General features: G+C 39.6%; 1 protein-coding gene across 5 annotated transcripts in view; it reads right to left on the bottom strand.

The window, feature by feature from the left end:
• sh3pxd2aa (SH3 and PX domains 2Aa) overlaps window positions 1-25076 on the bottom strand; it is a 109178-nt gene that overhangs the window by 53148 nt on the left and 30954 nt on the right. For all 5 annotated transcript variants that reach the window (XM_086032311.1, XM_086032312.1, XM_086032315.1 and 2 more), the window contains exons 3-5: window positions 13704-13779; window positions 12584-12660; window positions 6890-6981 (exon numbers count right to left, since the gene is read on the bottom strand). In XM_086032311.1, the coding sequence (XP_085888437.1) occupies window positions 6890-6981; window positions 12584-12660; window positions 13704-13779 (245 nt within the window). The remainder of the gene's footprint in view (window positions 1-6889; window positions 6982-12583; window positions 12661-13703; window positions 13780-25076) is intronic.

Here is a 25076-nt window from a genome sequence, read left to right as displayed (position 1 = left end):
CGCTCCACAATACTAGTGTCTTGAAGGGAGTTCAACATGAACAGAAATGACCGATTCTGATAGTGATTTCTCCAGAATGTGAGTGACCGAAAGTCATTCAGCATTTAATGTGCATTTTACACATTTCACAAATAAGATGATTACATTGATCTGCTTTGGCAATTTGTTTAATGATATAAAACAAACCAAAAACATGATTGGAAATAGTAATAGTGAAATATACTGATACGGTGGGGATGCTGTCAATGACCAGACGAGGAGACGAAGACATGTCCACAGAAAACGGTCTGCTTACACTCTCCTTCAACACTTTGTCTTTCATCCCTTTGATCCCTGTCAACTCCCTCACTTGCTTTAAAAGTACCGTACACATTCCTGGTGAACGTCTCCCCCTTGTGGGGCACCACAATACTAGGGTAGATTCTAAAGTGGCTGACATTATGTTGTACATAAACAGACAGTTTCTCTAGATATCAAGCCTACTTTTTTTTTTTCCGTCGTGTTTTTGCTGGCCCCTAATCTGGTGTTGTGCGCTGCTCATCCCTAAATGTTGTGAAGTCATGAATAATTAAAATTGCAGCACCAAGCCACCAGCCAGGTGGTCCGGCATATTTATTACAGTGAGTCAGCTTTGAAACCATGTGCACAAGGACTGTCTTCACAAAGATGCTGTGTATGCTAATTTTGTTTATTGGATTCAATTTACAAAAAAAAAAAAGAAAGAAAGACTGCAGTCCACAATGGCCAGGAGAGAAACGACTGGCTAATTCATATTTAAATTAATCTAGGCCAAAGGAAGAAAATTAATTGGGACTGGTTATTTTATGCTTCTAGAAGCATCTGCAACACACGCCTAACGGGAAGACTGGACCACATATACAGTGAAGCTGGGAGATTCATCACGTCAACCGCTTTATTTGATTTCCTTTATTTATTTTAATCAATTTTGGGGGCGGATTCTGTAGTTCATAACACGTCCCACAGACGTACACTTTCTACAGTAATGTAGCACTTATAGACATATAGACAAGCAGTCCATTCCAGAATCTGCTCCGTGTCTTGTATCCATCAGCATCTGAATCTAGCATGCGGAGCCCACGAGATCAAAACAACCACATCTGTGAAGGAGCTAAAGAAGTCGGCTGTGTGGTAGTCCTTTACAGTGCTCTAGTACGCCGGATTTGGGGGTGCACTCCACAGGTGCCAACATTTTAGAATTCAGAGACAATTCTTGTGTTTGACCTAACTGCCAAAGAATCACATCTGAACAATAAAGATCCATTTGAAGTGAATGCACAGTTGGCCTCTCTCTTCCCTGCTCTTGACGTGCCCTCTTCCCAAGGGATTCCCCCACACCCTCCACTACTTGCTGCTCGTCCTTGAGGAAGCGATAAAGCGGACACATTTGATTATCCAGCTATAGCAGGCTTTGCTATCCATCACTCTCATACAGCCTGGTTCTTCTAATAACACACAATCAAGTCGCACCAGCTACTGGATGATGGTCAAACACAGATTTGTTTGGATTTCAAAACAATATTCACCATAGCGTAGAGTATCACTCTTTTTGGCTGTTTTTCGGTGTCTACAGTATGTAATAATTTGTGTTTTGATTTATTGCTTTCACTGTCTTTGTTGTTGTATTATTGCTAATTTGTTAATTTAAAGTGGTTTGTTACACCTGTAGCTGTAATGAAATATAAAGAAAGTATTGTGTTTGTATTGTATTTTATAAAGGACAGTGAGAATGAAGGATACGACTGTCACAATAAGATCTTAATTGCGCGGGACATTTATAAATCAATTTCTCATTTCACTTCACAACTTAGACAATTTGGTGCAGATCCATCAAATACAATTCAGATAACAAATAAATTAGAGGTTGAAATGCAAAAAAATGTATTTATTATAATTCAATAAAAGCCAAGGCGGTGAATACTTTTGCAGTGCACAGTAGAGCTGAGGTTGAAGCCAAAGACAGTCTGGAGGTGTACTGAAATAGCGTAACAACAACAAACAGGCTGCAGCCACTCCACAAATGCATAGACCAGTTCAAATCTCTTTTTGGTTGGAGATCAAACAAAACTAAATCATCGCAAAGTCATGGACCTTCAACTGCTCTGATTGAGATGGGTCAATAAATGCTTTCACGCGAGAGCACTCACATACAAACATACGCTCACAAACACCTCCCACTGGCCTCAAGCTCTCCTGACCACATGCTTTAAGTGTTTAACCCCATCAGAGCCGTGCTGAACACTCCTCGTATGTTGTGCTACAGTCTCTCAAGTGAGGGCTATTGATCCCTCCCAGCAGGGGGAATGAAACAGCTTATCCATTAAGGTCGAGTCGGTCTGTCGCCTCTCTGCTACTTACAGTAGATGGAGAGCAACGGACAGATGGAGAACGAGGAAGATGAAGGTAGGAGACTGGAGAAGAGAAGGAGAGAAGTCAGAGGCTGAGAGATAGAAGAGGATGAGTACAGAAGAAAAACGTGACTGGGGATACTACTGGGTTGGAGAGAGAAAGCACGCTGACAACAAAATGTCTGTCATTCACGTATAATTAATCAGCAATATTTTTATCTGCTGATGCCAACAACAAGACAACAACTCTAGAAAATAATTATGCTTTGCCCCAGTTGTGTGGTTACTAGCACATCACCACAATGTTCGCCCTCTGTTTCACTTCATTAACTGAAAATCTCCTGAATTGGATGTCACTCAACTGTTTCCTGATTAACACATGCTGGCACACTTTTTAGACTTATCAACATGAGGCCTCATTAAATAAAAGGAAATGCAGCGGCATACGATCAAACAATTCTGACAGCTCACGTAATAGCAGCAGGTGAGGTTCTTAAATAAACAAATACCATGCTCCACTCACCCAAGTGTGAAATGCAGTGAATTGTTTCAAAGTGGAGGAAGTAAACATCTTTGCCTTTCTGTGTATGTCCAGAATAGTTATTTTGAACAAGAGTTGCTTTAAACAAAAGTATGTTTGTCAGCATAACTGTTTTAGGAGATTGCGATTTTGTGCGCTGTTAGCGTGCAGTCTTTCTAGCAAAAGAAAAAATTGAAGGTGGCTACCACTGCCAAATTCAAAACACCACACCCCATAATGACGTGATTTTTTTTTTATTTTATTGCAAATGTATTAAAAATGAAAAAAAAAAAAACCCTGAGAAATCACACTATTTATTCACAGCCTTTGCCACAAACCTAAAAATTGAGCTCAGGTGCAACACATTCCCACTGATCAGCCATGAGAGGCTGCGACAGCTTAAGTGGAGTCCAACTGTGGTAAATTCAGTTCAGTGGGCATAATTTGAAAAAGCACACACCTGTCTATATAAGGTCCCAGAGGTGACAGTGTGTGTCAGAGCACAAAGAAAGCATGAAGTCAAAATAATTGTCTGTAGACTGTGTAAATCTGGGAAGGGGTACACAAAAAATTCAGCTGCTTTGAAAGTTCCAATGAGCACATGGCCTCCATTATCCGTAAATGGAAGAAGTTCTGAAGCAGCAGGACTCTTCCTAGTGCTGGCTGCCCGTTTAAATTGAGCAATCAGGTGAGAAGGGCCTTAGGCAGGGAGGTGACCAAGAACCTGATGGTCGCTCCCAACATTCCTCTGTAGGGAGAGGAGAACCTTTGGCAAGACCAAAGCCACTCCTTGGCAAAAGGCACACGGCAGCCCGCCTTGAGTTTTCCAAAGCGCACCTGAAGGACTCTTAGACCATGAGAAAGAAAATTCTCTGGTCTGATGAGACAACGCTTGAACTCTTTGGCGTAAATGGCGTTATGTTTGGGGGAAACTAGGCACTGTTCTTCCCCTGACCATTCAATACCATCCCTACAGTGAAGCATGGTGGTGGCAGCATGATGGTGTGGGGATGTTTTTTAGCCCTAGTTTAGACCGAGACTAGTCAACTGCCTTTCGCCAAAGGTGCATCAAGAAAGTATTGAGGCTGTGAATACTTATGTACAGTATATGTGATGTCTTTTTTTAATTTTTTTTATCCATTTGCAAAAATTGAAAAACCTTTTTCACATTGCCATTATTTGGGAGTTGAGTGTCAAATTTTGAGGGAAAGAATTAATTTATTCCATTTCACATGTGTGCGAATGGTCAGAATTTTACCTCTTTTGCCTCAGTTAATGCTAGGAAAACCATAGCTTTGTAGGTTGTTGTTGCATTTTGTATATTATCGCTGTCATGTGAAAAACACTTATCTCCACTTTTTTTCATTTTCTTATTTGTACATGAATCATGTTTCCGCGTTACAGACATCGCATTAAAGTGAAAATTAAAAAAGTTTCCAAAATTGGAGATAAGTGTTTTTCACAGGACAGCGATGATATTCTGTTTTCTTTCAGATTCATGTTTAGATTGGTGACTCTTATGTCAATTTATTTATGTTTGAAAGTCACAACAATTGATTTGCCCGTTGAATGAAAGAACTTTTGAGAACAATGAACCTTTGCTTGACTGTTTTGTTGTACATTTGGGTCTACCTGATATATTATTCTAAAACTACTCTAAAAGTATTTGACCCGTTTATTCACGAAGCTGATACATACAGTATGTTTGTCAAGCATTTCTGATTTTTGTCATTTTTTTAGCAGGTTTTTTTACATAAATTCTCAATGGACATATATTATTCCTAAAGCTAAAATAAAAAGCAAACTGTTATTCTTAAAATTTCCACAGCAAAGTAAAAATATTCTTTAGAATTGAAAAAAAAGTATTTATAATGCCAGTTTCTGAGTCAATATTCTCTGTATTGTGTTTCTTCTTGAATGGTTTTACACATTGCTTTGCATTATGTTTAAACCAAATGTTTATAAAGTACGCTAATTTTTTAACAATGAAATCGATGAAAACACAGATGTCCTTGTATGATTAAAAATGGAGACAAAAAGACACCACCAAGGTTTATGATGTATTAATATTACTCAATTCTTATTGTATCCATCCTTCTCTTCAAAGGTTTCTTCCCTAGCAGCACTTAGGACACACGCAAGCGGAATCCATCATTAAAATCCACACAGGCATGCACACACACTTGTACATTTTACAACAATAGCTTTGAATTAATGGCCATCCTCATTTTTCATACATTCCCAGATGACTCATAATGATTTAGCAGATGCATTATGGGTCGATATTGAAAGGAACTCATCAAATATAGCCTCTCCTGAAGTCGAGTCCATTGGCTCATGACTCATTAAAAAAATTGTAGCAAACGGCCAAATTCCCAGTGTATTTCTCCTAACATGAAAATAGAGGCATCTCTGCACAATACAGAGAACCACAAAGAAGTTCTATATTTGTTTGAGCTGACTTGGGTTCACAACTTCCTGAGGCTAACATCTCCACAACTGCTCATTCTTGGGTGCAAACTATTTCTCTGTATTCACAGCCACTCCGCCGGCAAGCATGGACAATGACGTGTTCATCGAGTCGAGCTTTGTGAATGCTGAGTCTCACGTGAATGTTCTTATTCCAATCTGTTTTTTTTATAGCACCCCCATTATTCAGTAGAGTAGAGTTTGAAGTAGGTGAACTATTACCAGTTGTTACTGGTTCAGACAGATTTTCTTTTCCAGTGATTCCACTGAAAAAAATATAAAGCATGGTAGGAATAAATAACCAGTAAAGTACTCTTCTCTCTGATCCTATCCCCTATCCCTTAAATTTGCATTCCTGATAAATCTAAATGCAGATATCACTAGAAATTTCCCATACACTGTATTAAACAAAGAAAAATTATCATCATCATGAAGTGTTTATTAATTGTACAGGCCAATTACCATTAACAAACTCTCATGAATATTTGAAGAAAAAAACACCCAGTCATTAATGCAAAGGTAATACCATGCCTCGTCCCTTGTCTCCAAAGTAAAGTCTACAGCATGAAGATATAAAATCCCTGCCATAACTTTAAAACGAACTGGAGTCCTGTAACTTAAAATGTAAAAATACACTTCCTTATAAATGTATCTCTTTTTCTCTCCTCATCCCTTGTTACCAACTGACCTTTATATTGGATGAAGTGTTGCATAAAGCCACTCAATATGTGCCCTTCGATTGAACGGCAACCCGTCCAGGTTGTAGTCTGTCTTTCGCCCAAAGTTGGATAGGATAGGCTCTAGCACACCCGCAAATCTGCACAGGGTCAGCTTCATAGAAAAGTAATGAATGGAGGCTATGTATATTTCTGTCATTAATACAAAGAAACAATAAAATACAACTTGAGCATGGCCACTTTTGTCATGGTATACAATCATTTATTTTTGGCTTAGCTAAATATGTCCCATTTTAGGACTTTTTAAACATCAGAAGGCATCTTTATTCTCTCCATTTCCACAGAATGTAACTGACTAACTAGTCCATGTTTACAAGAAAAGCAAACATTTTTTTTAAAGGAGTCCCACTTGCGTTTAGCTCCATAGATGGACCAATTCAAACTTGTAATCCAATTAAGAAGCATGTAAAGTGCTGGCAAAACGCTTGATTGCTATGACCTGCTACCTCAACCATCTTACAGTAACAAATATTATGGAAGTTTAAAGACTGGTTGAGAATTGGTAGAAAGGTGAAAACAAGCACATACAGTATGGATTTGGCTCATTTCTCATGTTATGCATCATTCAAAGGAATGAATTAATTCTTTAGACAACGGACAATATCTGAATCGTCATCGTTAAGGTTTCTTCAGCACTGACAAAAAGAAGAGCCGCAAAGTATACAGATGTGGATGACCAGGATGGAATCCCATAAAAATGAACTTCCATGAACAACTATGATCTCTTTAGTGATCCTCAAATGTCCTTAATAATATGTCTGTAATGTTTGCGTATATGCACAGCATGAAACACTCACTCCACAGGGGGGTTGAGGTCCTCAGCTTTTGTCTCAAAGAAGCGTAGCACCTCTTCACTCTGCGAGATTTGAGGGGGGAGTCGCACAAGTGCCTAAACAGAGAAGGATTACAACAAGCAATGTAGTTTATTCAACTGAGTCATAACAATCCAAGTATGACTTCTACAACATGCCTAAAAAATGTCCCATCATTGGTGAGCTATTTTTAAAAAAGGCCCACAAGTTACTCATGTGGTCCTTGGGAGGTACCTGGTGCTTGTGGGCACCACAGCGTTGACCCTTGTGCTAAGGACTGCTACTTGGCAGTTATTTAACAGAGAAAATCACACAATTCCATCAAGGCATTGATGGCCATGTATTAATTGTTAGGCTTTTATTTTGAAGTCTGCCCTTGCAGCTCATTGGCCAATCCTGGTGGCTGGATTAACTTTGGACTGAAGGCTGGCTTGACCGCAGTCAATATAAAACAGGATACCAACTTGAATGCCGTGAGAAAATTAGCTGGCTCGATAACTGGATCTGAATGATGTGTAGTTTGTCGTTGCTCAATATTCATTCACTGGATTTGTAAGTAAATAAAGAAGGGAAGGAAGTGCTGATATTAACATTCTTGAAACTTCAGGAGAGGATCTAAAAATGGCTACCCAAATAAGCAAGTAGATACAATCAGTGTTCTAAATTAGCTTATTAGAGCACCAGCTGATGTGGCTGGTCAATAAAAATTTCCGCCAGCCATTTGTTTTCAACTTGAGCTCCACTGTTTTCATCTACCTCACTCACATTATCACTGTTTGTTTCTCACACTGGTTGCATTCTAGACTGTAGTGTGAAATAGGGGCATATCAAACACTATTACGTAGCATTATGGCACAGTATTTATTGGAAATGTAGGAGTCACTGCCAAGGGTAAAATTACAGAGAACAAAATATAGCATAGGGTTGGGCATCGTTTGAATTTGAACGATTCCGGTTCTGGTATTCTGAAATTCCTTCCCACTCGTCGAGACGTCCTAACAATGCCCAGCACACTTGTGCACGCATGCGCACAACGCCAATACGTGTTTTCGTGGGAATTTTGTAACTTTTTGTCCTACCTTTCGTATGTTCAGTTAAAATTGGTGAGTACTAATTATTTTCATATTTATTTAGTCTTATTTGACTTTTTCATTGCCTCAAAAATACTTTTGGCGTGTGTTTAAGCATTGCGTGTTTTCTTGTAGTGGCTTTGGAGCAAAGTGTTGATCTGTTGACCATATTCATCACACAGTGGATGTATACCACATCAGGACGTACTACCTGCTTGCGCTTCCGTCTAAGTATTTTCTTAAGGGATATTTTTAAGTTCTACCTATCAGTCTGCATTTAAACAAAACAAGCTGAAAAAAATCTCACGGTAGTATTTTGGCTGTCAAATTAGCCATTGGTAGGAAGTTTCGCAAAGGGTAGGACATTTTGGAAGAACAGGCGGTCAAATCAGCCTTCGGTAGGAAGTTTCGATTGGGTAGGACGATTTAGCAGAACACGGTTCCAAACGGTTCCTTTAATTCTTTTAGGGGTGTCCAAACCACAGCCATTCGTTTTTAGCAGCTAGCAATGCAGACTAAAATAACGTTTGACATGGCCGTGCCATTTGCTTCATTTACGTTAACAAAGTTTAGCCACACTTGTGATCGGCACTTGATGCACCAACACGACGCACACGTGTGCGCACTTCTTTATTGGTCTCTACTTCTGCTCGGCGGACAAAGCACCGTAATGGGGAACCGGAAATTTAGAATGTAACGATTCCGGGAAAATCGGAATGTTAGTCCTGGTTCCAATGGATCCTCGTGACTCAACGCCCAATTATATCTGACCGACAGCCATTTTTATCAACGCCTGCTAAAATGAATTTTAACCCTCGTTTGGGGGTTTAATTTAGAACTCAGGATACAACAATGTTTCTAAAGTATGATTTAGAATACTTTGTATCTTCAAGTAAAAAGCATCAGATGATGAAGAAAATATACACATTTTAAATATTAGACTGATCGTCTGATCGGCTATATCGGATTGGGCGATATTTTGCGCATATTGTTGTATATGAGAGCCGCAGTGTTTCCCACATATCCTTTTATCTGTGACTGGATGCCACCTGTCAATATCTAACTATATAATTAGCTCTCTCTTGCTGTGTGGAGACTGTGTTGCTCTGCTTCTCGTGTGCTCCTCCTGTGCATCTGCTAATCGACAGCCGTGCCATTTTCCTTTCTGGTATGATACTACAAACACAGTGCCTCAAATGACTGACGTATCACACGTATCAATGTCTACGTTTGAGGCTCAATCTCAGTGGTATCAGAGGCATCGACAGCTCTAATAGTATCGGCACTCCAGCAGATGTAATGGCTGTCTCGTCTGTGTGTGTATTTTGTGAAAACACCACTCCATGTTGGGAAAAACCTATTACATACAGTCATCAGGATCTTCTGAGTTTTGGATGATGCTGTGAGACTATTTCAGGAAGCTATACAAAGCTGCAATGTCGGACTACTAGTACGGTGATTCATTTTTGTTTTTTCTCCTGTTTTAGCGATCTTAACTCCTGTAACTCAGTTGCATTGTCTACAGTTGAACCGTTTTAAAGTTGTGTAAATTATCTTTGTGAAACAAATAGAGATCTCTGGAACTGTTAAGTCCCTCACTATTAACATCACTACTATACAGTAAATTGTTAGCATCCCATCAAGCCACAGGTTCTTCATTGAAACATTTTTTGAAAAGGTTCCAACTAAAGTATTTACAGTAGTTGTAATTTTATTAATTTTGATTATGCAATTTTGTATCAGGTGCTGTAAATTTGTTAACAAATTAACATTTCTTCAAATCACATGTGCCCCCCCAAACTCTGTACAGACGCTCCCATCTTATTTCCTTGGGGCATGGCAAATTTAAGATTGTTGAACTTGGACAAAAACGGTAGAGGATACTTAATGTCGATACTTTGTTGATAGTCCACAAACAGTACAGTAAAAGTATATGAAGTAAATAAGATATTTAAGTAGACATATTGCTCCCAAAAATCCTGATCATGTTAAGTGTATTAAATATACCAGGTTTTGACATTTTGGATTTAGTTCACCTGAAAGGTAGTTCATTCACAGTCAACAGCTTGAAAAAAAAATGAATAAAAACTTTGTCCATTATGCTCAATCAATGTAGTAATTTGCCACTAATATCAGCGAATGTTCACCGGCAAAGCCAAACCACAATAGGAGATCATATTTCTCAGTAACATCCATATTTAATGGTCTGGCGCTTCCAACAAAGATATCAGACATGCATGCGGTGTTGTCCGTTAAAGCTAAGGTAAGCAACAGATACTGTATGCAGAATGTAGAATTCTTGTTCAAATCTGAGCAGCATTCTTATTACAGTCATAGAGTGCTATATTATTGAAAGAGCCTTGTGGTTTTGATTGAAGAGCTAGTATATACCCCCGTGTAGCCAAGGCTGGATGGACTCAGCATCCCACAATCTCCAGAGAGCAGATGCTTTGAGAACACTGGGTAATTACTCTTCCTCTCTGTTGTTTGCCTCGTCAACAGGATGTTGGAAGTAAACAGTGTGACACACCAATACTGGGCGAAAAAAAAAAAAAAAAAGAAATAGGCTCGCTATAGCAACTGTAGGCATTGTAGTGCTTCAGGTTATTTGCATATGAGTAAGGTTGTCTCTCCTAATAAATCCGAACTTGAGCACAGGACTGTTTTTGTTTCATATGGATCTGCATGCTTTTCATGTTTATTTATTTTTGCAGTCATTACACGTCACATTTTATAAATGTGTTACTGTGCCTTGTGTGTCAAGAAAGTAAGACAAGGAAAGCAATGCCCAGCAAAATTTGCCAATCTGTGCAGTGCTCAAGTAAGGAAACAGCAAGGGAAGTGTGCGAGGTCTAAATCAGGCAGAAGGAATAAGAAGGGGAATAGGAATGATTTTATCTCACTGAAAAAAATTGGAATTATTTTACTTTAAATCATTTGAAAGAGAAGGGTGGATCTGCATTATGATTTACTTATGTAAATGTAAAAAAAAAACATCGACAGTAGCTGTCTATACTGCCAGTATCATGCAAAATGATCTGTGTGTTTACTTTGCCCCCGTCCAATGTGTATGTGATTTGTATCTGCATTTGGAAGAAGCCTGATTCCGATTTGAAGATAACTGATTCCAAGCCCAAGGCTGGATTTACACTCTATGGTTTGAGTGACACAATTCCTATTTGATGCCCTCAGGTGGCACGATTTGGAAATGTATGATGGCAGCTAGAAGAAAAGAGCATAGAAAAACACACCAAACGCATGGTAAATCTAAGGCTAGACTTTACAGTACTATGATACCCGGTTAGCCAAATCATGGTGCATCGTGGAGTTTTGGCTATTTCCTCCCCTCCCTATTCATGTCTTGCTGAGTTTTCTCACGGTCTATTACGGTATCTGTGATGGGCTGTAGGGGGCTGGGTCTCAAAGGCGCACTACACATGCCGGTACGTTTCCTCCCAGACCGTCACGTTCTGATGGAGTTGCTCACGTTTTTCATGTAACGTTTTTCAGCTTTGGAGCACGTTTGTCAGAGTCGAATGATGATGAAGATCCAAAACCGGTCCAATCTCCAGAGTTGGTGTGAACGCAAGAGCGCTAAATACAAAAACTAATTTATGACTGTATCTCTTGCAGCAAAACATGCAAGAGAGCCCATTATTCACATGCACGATGCACTCACATTGGCAGAAAATACTCTCTGCCTCTCTCTCTGTATCCCCCCCACCCAACATGAAGCTTCATGAAGTGGTATGCCACAGTGGGCGTTGTAGGTAAATTAAAGACATGGCTTAATTCAAGAGGAATAGTAGGCAGCGAGTGTGTGATGCCGGAAAATACATACTGGATGCTTGCTGTCCCAAATCTTGATACGTCTGATTAGGTACTGTCATGTTTAGTTGCGATCACTCCGTTTTACTACACGGTTTCTCATCCACACAGTGGCAAATGTTTTGACACTTTAAAACTCTCACTGGGCATTCATGGCAATCACTTGTCCTTGCAGGCCTCAAACGAGGCGGCGGCCGCCGGGAACATAGTGTAAATGTAGCATTTACCACAGCAAAAGACAGATGATTAAATATGGTCGAAAAACTGTCAGCCAAGGCCAACAAAATGGTATGTCATTTAATATTTGTATGATTCATGCTTTATTGATTAATTCTGTGTTGCCACTGCCCAGTGTTGATGCTTGTGGAGCTGTTTCGAGTGTTCTGTCAGGGTAAACACAGCCATATCAGTTATATGTCACTTGAAATGCACATGGTTAAAAAATAGGATATGTGCTTTGAACCGGATATGAGCAGTTGGACTCACAGAGTAAATCCAGCCTAAATGTTTAAAAACACGCTCATGTGTCCAGGTGTTTACAGATGAATCTTTACACGTTCCCTGCACAACCTCAAATGTAAAAGCTGGGTAAAATATTCATGAAAATTTAGTCGTACTTGCTGTTAGAGTCTCATGACTCAAACTTGGTCCAAACCACATATCCTGTGTCTGAAGCATGTGAAAGGACAACAGGGCCATGACCTTTGACCTCACACAGACTGTTGACAGTCCCCAGAGTCAGATGGGAAACTGAAGGATGTTTACAATAAGGTTTCTTTACCCTGCAGTAGTCGTCAATGAAACGCAGTCGCTTCATGGCCACGTCTCGCACATGGCTCCTTCGGAAGAGAATTTTGCCTGCGTGAGAGCAAAGGGAGCACGTTTAAGGAAATAGACAATTGTCATTTTAACCAAGGAAAGAGAAAAGTTTAGATAAATGATCAACCGCTTGGCCAAAGTAAAGAGAGCAAATTCAATCCGGTTTGGCTGAGTGGATGAGTCGAAGTGCATGTAAAACTGAGGCCCGCCAGGAGATGTCAGCAAGGTTTGGTCACGACAATATATACCCCCATGTGAATACAACATTATGTTAAACATTTCCTATAGATTACACAAAAGTTTTATGATGGCGGCAGTTTGGGCTCCGGAACAATTGATTCCAAATACTGTATGATTTATCTAAATTATGTCATGGGAGAGATTATGGTCACATTGGGACCACTGTATTTGCTGCCATGACTGAGTTTACGTAGGTTCTATTTAAAAAGAGACAGAATCCCTTAAAAGAGGAGGTGAACTTGAGGGGAGATGCAGAATTTAGTTAACGCTGGGACCAAGTCTTGACTGTAGGCTTTAAACAGAGTGTTGTTGAAAACGCACAGGCACAATAATTTTAATAATTTTTAATAATAATAAATAAATACAAATATTTTTTTTAAAAATCAACATGATGAACTTATGATAGTATGCAGAGATCCGCACAACGCAGTACATCAATGTGATAAGCGGAGTCACTGAACTTTTTGTGTCCACGACAGTGAAGCGCCACTATTGATCACTGCCACTCTCCTGTGGGTTGGCATGAGCCTGAATATCAGGCGGTGTGACTGACAGAGGAGACAAGCATGTGTGGCATGCTTTGGATCAATGTGTACTCAGACACACTAGTGTGATTAAATGACCCGTGCATGCATAACCACGTTTGCTAAGCAAGCCTCAAAAAGATGAATACTTAAGATAGAGTAGGGCTATGAACAAAATTTGAGATAATTAAGTCATGGACAGCATCCTGTCAGCAGTGACTCGTACCGACACATGTGCAGAGCAAACGGCTCGGCTCACATTGACGCACTGCACATACATTATTAATATGGGAGTCTGTTCAGAGTGCAGGCTATTACCTGGGAGAAAGGGGATAATCCTCTTCTTTGGATCTTTTTGTCCACCCTCAATTGGAAACTTGTCAAGTATTTGCATCTATAAAAAAAGAAAACAAAAGAGACATTTTGGCAAAACGCGACAGATGATCAAGTTCTGGAAAAGAATCATTAAGATGAGCATAAACTGGTGCAAACTACACCTGAATTCAGCGTTATTACATAAAGGGCCTGAGCTGTATCGCCACATACAAAGAAATTGAAAAGATGATTTGGCACATGTAGCTGACGGAGTAGGAAAGAAAAATGGCTCAAAAAAGGACAGAAAATGGTGAGGTGTGGGAGCATTTCAGACTGAAATATGCACTGGTGTCTACAACGTCTCTGTCTGTCACTGATGGACACCCGTCTTGCTGACGTTTTTGGTTTTTTTTGCTACGGACTGACAGACGAACTGACGGACTGACCTACACTTATTGCTCAGGATCTAAAAAAAACAAGTCAAAAATCTGGGGTGAGATTGCTCACAAGGTTGAAAATGAGAAAATATAGCACTCGTCATCTCACCAATCCCATCATAGACTATCAGGGAAAAGAACCCCGATGTTTGAGTGAGAATATCCCTGCACAATTGAAGCATATTACCGCGACAAACGTATGAAGTGTCGATGGCTAATGTGTGGTGCAATTGACTGAGTTCTTGCAGCTCAGCGCTGTCTCGCGTCATCACGGCACGAGATGCGAAGGAGCACACATTGATGGCTCAGTCCAGGGCCGTAGCTAGTCATTTTGATGCCCGAAGCGAACAAAGTCAGAGCCCCGCAATCACCCTACATTCGCTCTTTTTTTAAAAAAAAATCTGAGTTATGTAAGGCCACTTTGTCCTTGTAGAATCTATTACAATGACCTGACAGCTTAAGTTTGCTTACTAACATTTCCCACCAAAGATTTTGAATATGTAATGTTGAGCATCATCTAAAGAGAGCGAATTTGAGAAAATTCTCATACTTACTAGGCTAGGTAAAGTCCTCAAAAGCCTTCTTGAGGTTTATTATCGAACAAGTGAAGCATCTCAACACTTTCACAGTAATTAATAATATCATTATGCAACATTTAATATAGTTTACCTTTTTAACCATTTTTGTACTCACGTATTGTTGATGAAAAGCATCTTCTTGTTTCACTCTTTACTCCATATATTTTGTAATATAATACAACAAATACAACAAAGTAGCAAAAGAATGGACCCAAAAGTATGCCATGTAACAAAAACAAAGTTGCATTTTAAAGGTTTTCCTATTCAAATATTGAAGCCAAAATGTATTACAAATTATGATTATTCTAGAATTTGCTCTTATTGATTTCTGGACAATTCAAGTCAAGTTGGGCTGATTTACGACATACAATAGGATATAAAATCCTTAATCCTTGACCGGTTCTTACAAACTTGGGCGCATTTTTATTAGTGTCATGAATCTCTAATCAATGATACCCTCTATTTTAATAAATAGGTGTTTGATTTTTTTTGTAACATAACTATATAAGGTGACTTATTATGATCCCAGGTTTTGGACAGGTATGATATTGGTTTGGCCACCATGTGCATGTCTAATGTTGCTCAGCGTGGTCCAAGGAAGGCTTTGTGTGAATGCTCAGATGCATGAAAAATTAAAGAGAACATAGGTGTTTTTATTGTAGCTTTTACATAAGACAGGAATTTTTTTAAAATACGTTTTAACTTTATATAGCAATGATCCAAGCATCCTTTATCTGCAAAGATTACTGTATATCATTAATTTAATCCTATGTAACAATTAATTGATTTTATCTTACACCCTAAAAACAGCTGGGTTAAAAATAAGACAATTTGGCGTCCAAAGTGGACCGATACACTAATTGGGTCAATTTGACCCACCTTTTTGCGTTGCTTTGTACAAAACAGCCCAATTGTGGGGATTGTTTTGTACAAAACTCCCCATTTTGGGTTTTTTTTTCTGCAAAAACAACCCAGAAAGTTGGGTCAAACTGACTCAAGCAGTGGATCTGTCCATTTTTAACCCCAAATTGTGTTATTTTTACCCCAACTGTTTTTATAGTGTACCATTAAATAACCTTGAGAAAAGTGGTATGACATCTTATTTGACTATGGAACATACATATCTTGATTTGAAGTCCACACGCCTGTGTTTTTCCACATAATCAGAGCGGCATTGGAAAAGGGAGAAGTACCAGAAGTTTGTGGGAGTTAAACAAGCTGTCATTTAATCCAAATGCTCAGAGACACGAACACGGTGTGAGATGTGCTGACGCTGAAGTTGGAGGTTCAGTGAGAAAGACAGAAAATGGCAAGTGATGTGGGACCAAAAAAACAAAAAAAAAGATGCCACAGAGGTCACTGGGTGCGAATGACAGAGTCCGGCCTTATTGTGTTTACACAGTTTCAGCCCTCAGATAAATCATTTTACTGAGACATGATTAGCGAGACAGCAAAGGGGAAAAAAGAGGAGCAACACAGAGGGCAAATAATGAGTATAATTTAAAAAAATAAAAATAATAGATGGATGTGCATGTTTGTGTGGAAATCACATGCTTTTAGAGCATTTGGTAGTCATTCCAAATGTGGAAGTGGATCTTTTGTTTGAACAAGGCTGGACATACTTTGCAATATAATGCTTAAAAAGAACATCTTGCCATCATCATGCCACATTCTGCTAACACATTGAACATTGGTCATCTTTTTGTAATTTGCATCTGATATTACTCATGGCCAACATTACACCAGAACAACTCTTTGACTAAAAGTACACTGTAGCACTTATACTGCATGTCAAACTAACATGTTCTCCCCCCCACCCTCCTTTTTAATTGGATTGCAATTATAACTTTTTTAAATATTCTTGAGCGGCAGTTGAAAGTTTCCACTTAGAAACCAATGCAAAACAAAAACATCTCTCATTATCACCTTGTTTATCTTGCTGGAGATTTTTTTTTTTCCACTTGAACTGTAAGAGGTAAGAATGAAAGTGATCCCGCTAAATATCATTAACCATGTGCTGATGACATTACTATGTTGGTATCAAGACAAGCGTGACAGCATTCTCTGCAGGCGATCACCATCAAAGGTAGCATGAGACAATAAATCCTTGACATTGATGAATAGGCTTCAACAAATCAATTACTAAGTGAGCTCCTAATTGGACTGTATAGTTTTGATGGGAATGCTGGCGGGCAGGTGTTTTGATTTTCTCTGTCAGGTAATGGTTACGTTCTCACGTTTCTCTTGTGATTGAAATCTTCAGCTAATTAGTCAAAATAGTCTGGGCCAGCAAGTTCAAGCTTGTCCTCTACACAGTATCCCGTCACAGTTGACAGATTTCTGGCAAGAAGAGGAATCCGTGCATCCAGCCAGGCACGTTGGGTTTATGGAAAAGAACAGGTGGGACTATTTCGATCAGGTGACAAATTGATAGGACAAACCTTCAACATGCACGGCCGCAAAGTTTATACTTAACAGCAAACACACCATGAACGTTTCATTAACAAAATCATTAGCACAGAGGGTGATTTATTTATCCTCATCAGCAATCCAAAATTTGATGATATAAAGACTCACTCTTGCCAAGTCGTTGCTCTACTTCTAAGAACCTAACTTCACTGTCTCCTTGGTAACCAGCACAGTGAGGTTGTGAGCAAGAGTTGTGAAGCGATGTGATTGGAGAATGCTGCAGAGCTCTGGACCACTGATATACTGTAAATGTTGTGAGTCAGGTGTGAAAAAAAAAAAAAAAAAAAAAAAAAAAAAAAGGAATACAGCTCTTATCTTCTACCAGAGAGAGTACATGAGTATATGTGAGTTAACTGGTACAAGTGTCATATTTTTCTGTTTGTTTAATACATGTATTTGTGTGTTTGCTTTTAATCTCTCATACATTAAGATTCTAATGCTGGAATGATCCGATCAAACAAAAGAGTAGTTTTAATTGGTCTTGACACTAATACCATGTATAACAATGAGGTTTTGTTTTGTTTTTGTGTTGACTGTGTTAAAGTGAGATGCCATTTAATCCTTGTGTGAGGCGGACACATTAAACTATCAGACCACATATTTGGCTTCAAAACATATTGTCAATCATAATATAAAAAGTAAAACTGTTGTCATAACTATCAAAATGTTCCTCTCACAATTATCAAAATAAACACCATTCACCGTTCCGACACATTCATCTGATGAAACTATTCTAGTGCTTCTACATGATCTAATTAGGAGTGAACTAAAAGTATAGCGTATAATAAGTAAACAGTGTGGTGTGCAGTGAAATTCAACCTTATAGACCTGAACACAAGTGCTGGACTCTTCTCAGTGTGAGACAAACAACAGCTCCTTGTTCATCCCATGCACATGCACTAAGAATAGAGCAGCCATATAAGGAGCTGTGAAAGTCTGTTGGCATCAACTCAGGGATGCCGCAAAGTCCTTGGGCAGCGGATTGATTCCTTGACTTCCTCCCAGTGGTCATGTGATCGCAAGGGCTTACCCCGGGCTTAGCAGTAGCGGGACAAAATGGAATGGAAATAAACACACAATTCTTCAACCTGTGGAACAACTCATGACCAGCATGAAACGTCACCCATGTGATTTGCAGTCGTTCAAAAGGAGTGCAGCCACACACCCATGCTCGCTAGGCGGGGCATGGTAGAGGGAAGTTATTTCTCAGGCTAATGATAAACTTTATGATAAACCAGTGTTGTTCCTCACATTTCAAGCCCTTTAATCGGAGCCAGCATTACATTATTAAAAGGAAAGCTTTAATTCACAGGGACAAAATTATAGAAAGGTTATTAACCCTAGAACCTAACGTTAAAATTAGTAACACCATCACTAACGTCCGGTACGTTTAACGCGATATAATATCCCGCATAAAATACCGTTTTCATCAAATTATGTAAAAGTACAACATTGTATGCCAAATTGGAAGTTGTCTTCTTAAATTTCCCAATACAAAATATCACTTAAAAAAAATGTGTGGGTGAAAAATTACCTGACGTTAGTGTTTTAAGGTTAAAGCGGAAGTCAACCCAAACATATTTTTCAAGAACATGTTCTCTGTAGGCCCACTAGTTGAAACAAGGCATTCTGATGACTATTGTGTTTGTGGAATGTGAGTTAAGCAGCAAAATCCACCCATTTTTAGCCATCTCGGGCGGCGGCCATTTTGTCACTTCTGTAAACTGAAAATGATATCATAGTTGCTCAGGGCTCAGATAACGACCAATCATGGCACAGCTTCAGAAAACAGGTGAGCTATGATTGGTCCTTCCCTGAGCCCTTAGCGACTGTGATGTCATTTTCAGTCAACAGAAGTGACAAAATGGCCGCCCCCTGAGATGGCTAAAACTGGGTGGATTTGTTGCTCATATTCTGGAACTCATATTCCACAAACACAACATTAATCACAATACCGTTGTATAGACTAGTGGGGCTGCATAGAACATATTCTTGTAAGAAAAATGTTTGGGTTGACTTCCCCTTAAAAAAATGTTAAAAAGAAAAAAAAGCCTGACATTTTCTCGACCGCCTATCTAGCAGTACAGCATTTGGTTGGTGGGAAACTTACAATATGTCTGTGTGAACTTGAAAGCTAATCCTTTGCTTTCATTCATAATCACTCAGTTATATTTTTCAAATATAAAGTGGCACCCCGGCAGTTCACTTCGTCACTGGGCTTTGCTTATCATCTTGTGGTATTTTAACAATCCTTTGGTGCAACATACATATTAAATTCAGCTTTGAAAAAAATTAATCCGATGGATTTATCTGGGAGGAAATGTCAAGTTATTGCTTGGTGTACTATAACTCTCAGCTAATCATCTAAAATTGATTAGCTATGGAATAAATCCTCAGATGACTTGGTTGGTTTCGTTACACATCACACAAATGTTATGCTTTGAAAAACATCATCGCTAATAGCATATGCCACACCACAACAATTGCTAGCGCAAAACAACAGGCAAGCACTGCATATGTGCAGCTGTCAAAGGTCTAAATGTTGGAAGTTGCTGTTTGCCATGCCAATACTGCATGGGAAATGATAACATGTTGGACCTAATGCTTAACAATCTTTGTTAACAGTAGTTACAATTTATTAGCCCGTAACCCTCCTAGAATGTCGGGAAGGTACGACTGGAAGAGTCCACTCACACATAACAGTAGCTGGGTAATCGTGTTACCATCCAAAATAATAAACTGGAGTATTATCTTTCTCGTGGGAGGTTCTCAGTAGTTGAGGTTATCTAAAAATATGAGCTCTGTTCAAGAGATGTCAACACTGAAGGGTGTCTTGCCCCATCTGGTGATTCCAGGTTTGAATAATTTGCAAAGATAACAGGTGCAGCAAGTTATATCTGTCCTCAAGCCCTCACTTATCGACCACAATCCAAGGCTGCTGAGCATTTTGTGACATATGGAAACTGTGGACAGGCTTCAACTGGAAAAGATCCGTCATAGATTTGGATCCCGTTTCCCCCAGGGGCTAATTCCAGCTCAGGTTAAAACTAGCAGAAGGTATTTGAAGCCATATGGTTGTGGAAAACAGAAGAAGGAAAAAAAAACATGTTTTTTTTTTGTTTTTTTTTTAAACAGCAACTCAACTTCCCACTATCTGATAGTGCTGTTTAATGGTATCTTAACATACTTCTTGAAGTGTTTGGCTGACGAAGAATCCTTTGTATGGCAAACGCATCATTTAAAATACTTTTCCATTTGAAGCTTTCACACTGAAATTAATCAAACACATGTGAGGCAGTTTGTGGAAGTTCGGGGGGCAATTTGCTTCTTCTGTAAAAATGCATCTTCTGTAAGATCTTTTACACATGTACACACAGCAGCATAATCTGTGATTGTCATTGATAATGACCAAAGGCCTTTTTCTATGTACTGTGAATCCAACCATATCCAGATAATCCATTCATGCATCAATTTTGTACCACTGTTCAGGGTCCCGTAGAATACCAGCTTTGGGCGAATGGGAGATTTTCCAATTTTCATAAGACACATTAACAAAGGTAGAAAAGCGTGTCTGTCTTCTGCATTAGTGATCAAACACCAAAATCGCTTTCAAGAACAGCACTGCCTCATTCTGTGAAATTCAACTCAACTATAGAGCACTTTAAAACAACCATTGTTGCATACAAAGTGCTGTACATGCAGCAAAAATCAGTCATACAATAAAGACAGAAAAAACAATATATCAATAAAGCAAATACAGCAGACACCAGAAAAACACTAAAACAATGCAGAGTCTCATGCTGAGTCAAAAGCCATAGAATAAAAGTGTGTTAAATGACGAGTTTTAAAAATGGACAGAGAGGGGGCTTGCCTAACATTTAACAGAAGGTCATTCCAAAGGGAGGGACCGGCAACACAAAAGGCTCGATGTCACTGTCCAATTTAAAACCCAAGTTTTGAGACTGTTGATAAGATGCAAGGGCCCACGTCAACCGGGCATGATGTACAAGTGTCCACTTGGACCAAATACTGAAATGAATAAATAAACGGTTTCAGCAGATACACAAACTGATTTCATTTGGTTTCAATAAGTTAGCTAGCTACTCCGGTTTCCTCCCACATTCCAAAAACATGCACGCTAGGTTAATTGATCATTCTAAATTGCCCCTAGGTATGATTGTGAGTGCGGATGTTTGTTTGTCTCTGGGTGCCCTGCGATTGGCTGGCAACCAATTCAAGGTGTACCCCGCCCACTGCCCAATGACAGCTGGGATAGGCTCTGGCACGCTCGCGACCCTTGTGAGGATAAGCGGTATAGATAATGGATGGATGGATGGATGGAAGTTAGCTAGCCAACTTACAGTACAGCTCCCTACAGGGAAAGGCAAAAAGTTGACTTTTGGGTTCAGCTCTGAACAATTATCATGGGTACACATTTAGCCATGCTGATATTCTCAAAATTTTCCACATCAACAAACCTTTTCCAAAGTGGGAAAACTACAAGTTCTCCCTGAGCAGTATTCAGTACTGGTGGTGCACACAAACATGTGAAAAATAAATGAGAAGGTTTGGAATATCACCCTAGAAGAGCAAAAACAAAAAACAAAACAAAAAAAGCCAAGTATGAAACAAATGAGACCAGAATAACAAACTGTTAAAGTGGAACCTACAGTACAGTATGGCAATCAATGAATACAGTGGTACCTTGTGTCATGTTCTGTCTCTGTGCTGTTTTTGTTTTTTCTTTCCATGTCACTTTTCCTTGTTTTCTCTTATTAGGCTACGTTCGCACTGCACGGCGTGATGCCCAATTCAGATTTTTTGTTAAATCTGATCTTTTTATGCACTTGTTCACATTACAAAAACAAATCGCTGGCGTCAGGCCAAAACCTTCTAAGTCACATTTTTGTGAATTTCATAATTTTTCAAAAATCTACACCACTGGTCAGTTCACACTGGTGGTTGTTACTTTTACACATTACTGACCAATGTAAAGTGTTGAAAATGGCTTCCTCTCTTTCATGATGCAATGCTTGTGGTTGAATAAACTTGCCATTTGGGGGGTCTCCTGAAAAGTGACTATTTCGGTGGTACAAGCTTTTGGCCCGACACCAGTGAAATGTGACTTCTAATGTGAATGCAAGGCGTCGGACACATGTGCACAAAGCACGATGTGGATTGACGTACACAAAAAGAAAAGACCTCACATGGCTGCAATGTTTATGGAAGTAAATATGGTTCATTTTATCATCTCACATCGCCAGAGTAGTGACGCAGGAGGAGGTACGTGTAATTTGGGGATATGAGGCTACGCTCCTCGATCACCTCATTTAATGGAGACGTCTACTAAAGATGACATCCTTGCCACATGTAATAAATTAAGCATTTCTGTAGCAGAATTACTACTATCACCACAAATGTCCACGTTATGCTTCATGTTTCAGGTGAGATTAAATTAAAGTCAAATTCTAGGACAATAACAGTTACTCAATACAACTGTTCAGATTCACAGACGATGTCAGTAGTCTCCCAAGCACTCTCTACCTGCCCGTACAGAGGAAATATTGGGCTTTTGCTGACGTGAAGGTCTGATGTGTGCGATGTGATGTGTGTGTTTTTGCTGCCCAACTTTTGCTCTTTTGAATTTTACAGTTTTACTTGTTACTTCAGCATTTTGTTATAAAAAAAATCTATTGAATATTTATAAAGGCTCTGCTTTGGCATCCAATAAGTCACACTCTGTTACACTTTGACTAACAAGTGCACTAACTTGTTTTTAGTTACAAGCTGTCGATTTTGTGTGCGTGTGTGTGTTGTGAGCCGAAATTAGATTTATGAGTGCACTTCAGATATTCAGAGGAAGGTCTCCAACCTTTATATCATCTGTGAGCTACTTTTGCACAGTGAATACGCCAGAGAGCTACTCACGTTTAGGAACATTGCTAATTCCCTTCCATCCATTGTTTTGCACGGCTTATCATATTTAGGGTCACGCAGAGCTGGAGACTATCCTAGTTAATTCCAGGCAAAAGGCGGACTACACCCTCGACTGGTCGCCAGTCAGTCACAGGGCACATATGGAGACAGACAACCATTCACAATCATGTTGACATTTTCACTGAGTGGGAATTGAACTCACGCTGCTTGCAGTCAGGCAAATCACCAGAGCTGGGCATACCGCCTATGTGACGGATGGTCCGCTTGTCCGCCTATGACAGACGCCCATTTTGGAGGCGATAAACGATTGACAGGAAACTTTTAAAAAAATAATCGGACTACGCATGGTCAGAAGCCCACTTTTTCCCATCTATGTAATCGTCGCTTTACTGAGGCTGTTTCCTGTAGGAAAGTTCTGGGAGAAGTTTTCGTTGTCTTCGGTTAACGCATCGTTGAATCTTTTACCAACTACTAGACAAGGGCCACAGATCGGACACACATACTTGTCGCTCCGCTTTGTGAAATCCGGAAATCGTTTCCCACTCTCTCAATGTTTTTCCTTTTACTGACTGTTGCAATTGTTGGTAGCCTATTCGAATAACATCCCAGCACCTGGTCAGCCGAGTGGTCAAGTTGTTCGTCCCGCTTCCTTTTCCCACCCAGCTCTAATGACAGACAGACAGCCCCACAGTGAAAATGTTTGATTTACAAATGATTTAAACATAATTGTTTAATCTCTGGAAAGAGTGTAACCGTTCCCTTAATCCCGGACAAGGCGTGCAGATGCCTCATTTCTTGAGAAACTCAGAAAGATGATACCTGTAAGAGGTAAAATATTAATCAAAATCTCTATCATCATTACTTCAAACAAATGAGTCATGTATTTAAGGGGAGAGCAAATACATCCATTAATGTTGTTTTTCAAGTGAGGCTGAAAAGAGCTTGCGTTCGCTGCTCTTATGTCCTTCTACGCCATCCTCGCAGGAATTTCAACAATTTGTATTTCACGACTAACATCAAAATCAAATGAATCACATAAAAACAAAAGATTCTAAATTGTAACTCATCATCGCGCCATTACAATAACTGCAGTTATTGTAATAGTGAGCAGCGCGCCATGACTGCAGCTGTTGGAAAAGTGAGTGGCACTTTCAGACAAACTAAAAGCTGCAGCAACATGTTTGAAGCTGAAAAGATTCACAACGGTGAAAGTGGTCGCTGGCACTGACATTTTCCGCCAATACTATTGTGACTTGACGTTCAGCTGTCAGCGTAATGTGGTAGGGACACATTACGGCTGTTGGGCAATCAGTGAATGTGGGTGAGTGTATATCCACGATGGGAACACAAGTCAGCTCTCACCGACGCCATTAGTGCAGTCAACAATCAGAAGGTGAAACATGATGTTTCACCTTCATGGGGGGTTAGACTTAAAACAGACTATGTGGTGCTTAGTCGACGAGAGTATGTGATATTAGAGTTTCCCTCTCAGGTTTCAAATTAAGAGGCTGCATGGCTTCAGAGAGGAGCAGTTTCCTCCGTCTGCCCCGTGGCAGTCCCTGACACTGAAGCTGCTCCTCTGCCTGGATGTTGGTGTGGATAGTCCAATATAGACAGAAGCTTATTCAGCATCCTCCTTTTTGCCACCAGAGACTGGTAGAACATCTGCAGCATCTTTTTGCAAATGTAACGGAAGCCAGTCTTTTGAGGAAGCGCAGAAGGCTCTGTTCTTTCCTGCACAGGGGGTCAGTGTTGGCAGTGCAGTCCACAGCATTTCATACAAAGGCATATAAAACAAAGTCTGGACACAGTAACGTGTGTTGGCTCCATATTGTCACCGAATTTAACAAGCAATACAATGAAACCCAAGTGACTATGCAAGGTCCAGCATTAATAATGACCCAATGGTTCAGGGACCAGTACAAATTTCATAAATGAGTACAATGATATCAAGA

This window comes from Filicampus tigris, chromosome 6 (assembly GCF_054856515.1).
Source record: "Filicampus tigris isolate MCC_2025a chromosome 6, RoL_Ftig_1.0, whole genome shotgun sequence".
Lineage (NCBI taxonomy): Eukaryota > Metazoa > Chordata > Actinopteri > Syngnathiformes > Syngnathidae > Filicampus > Filicampus tigris.
Note: the sequence above shows the minus strand (reverse complement) of the source record. Positions and strands in the feature narration are given on the sequence as shown.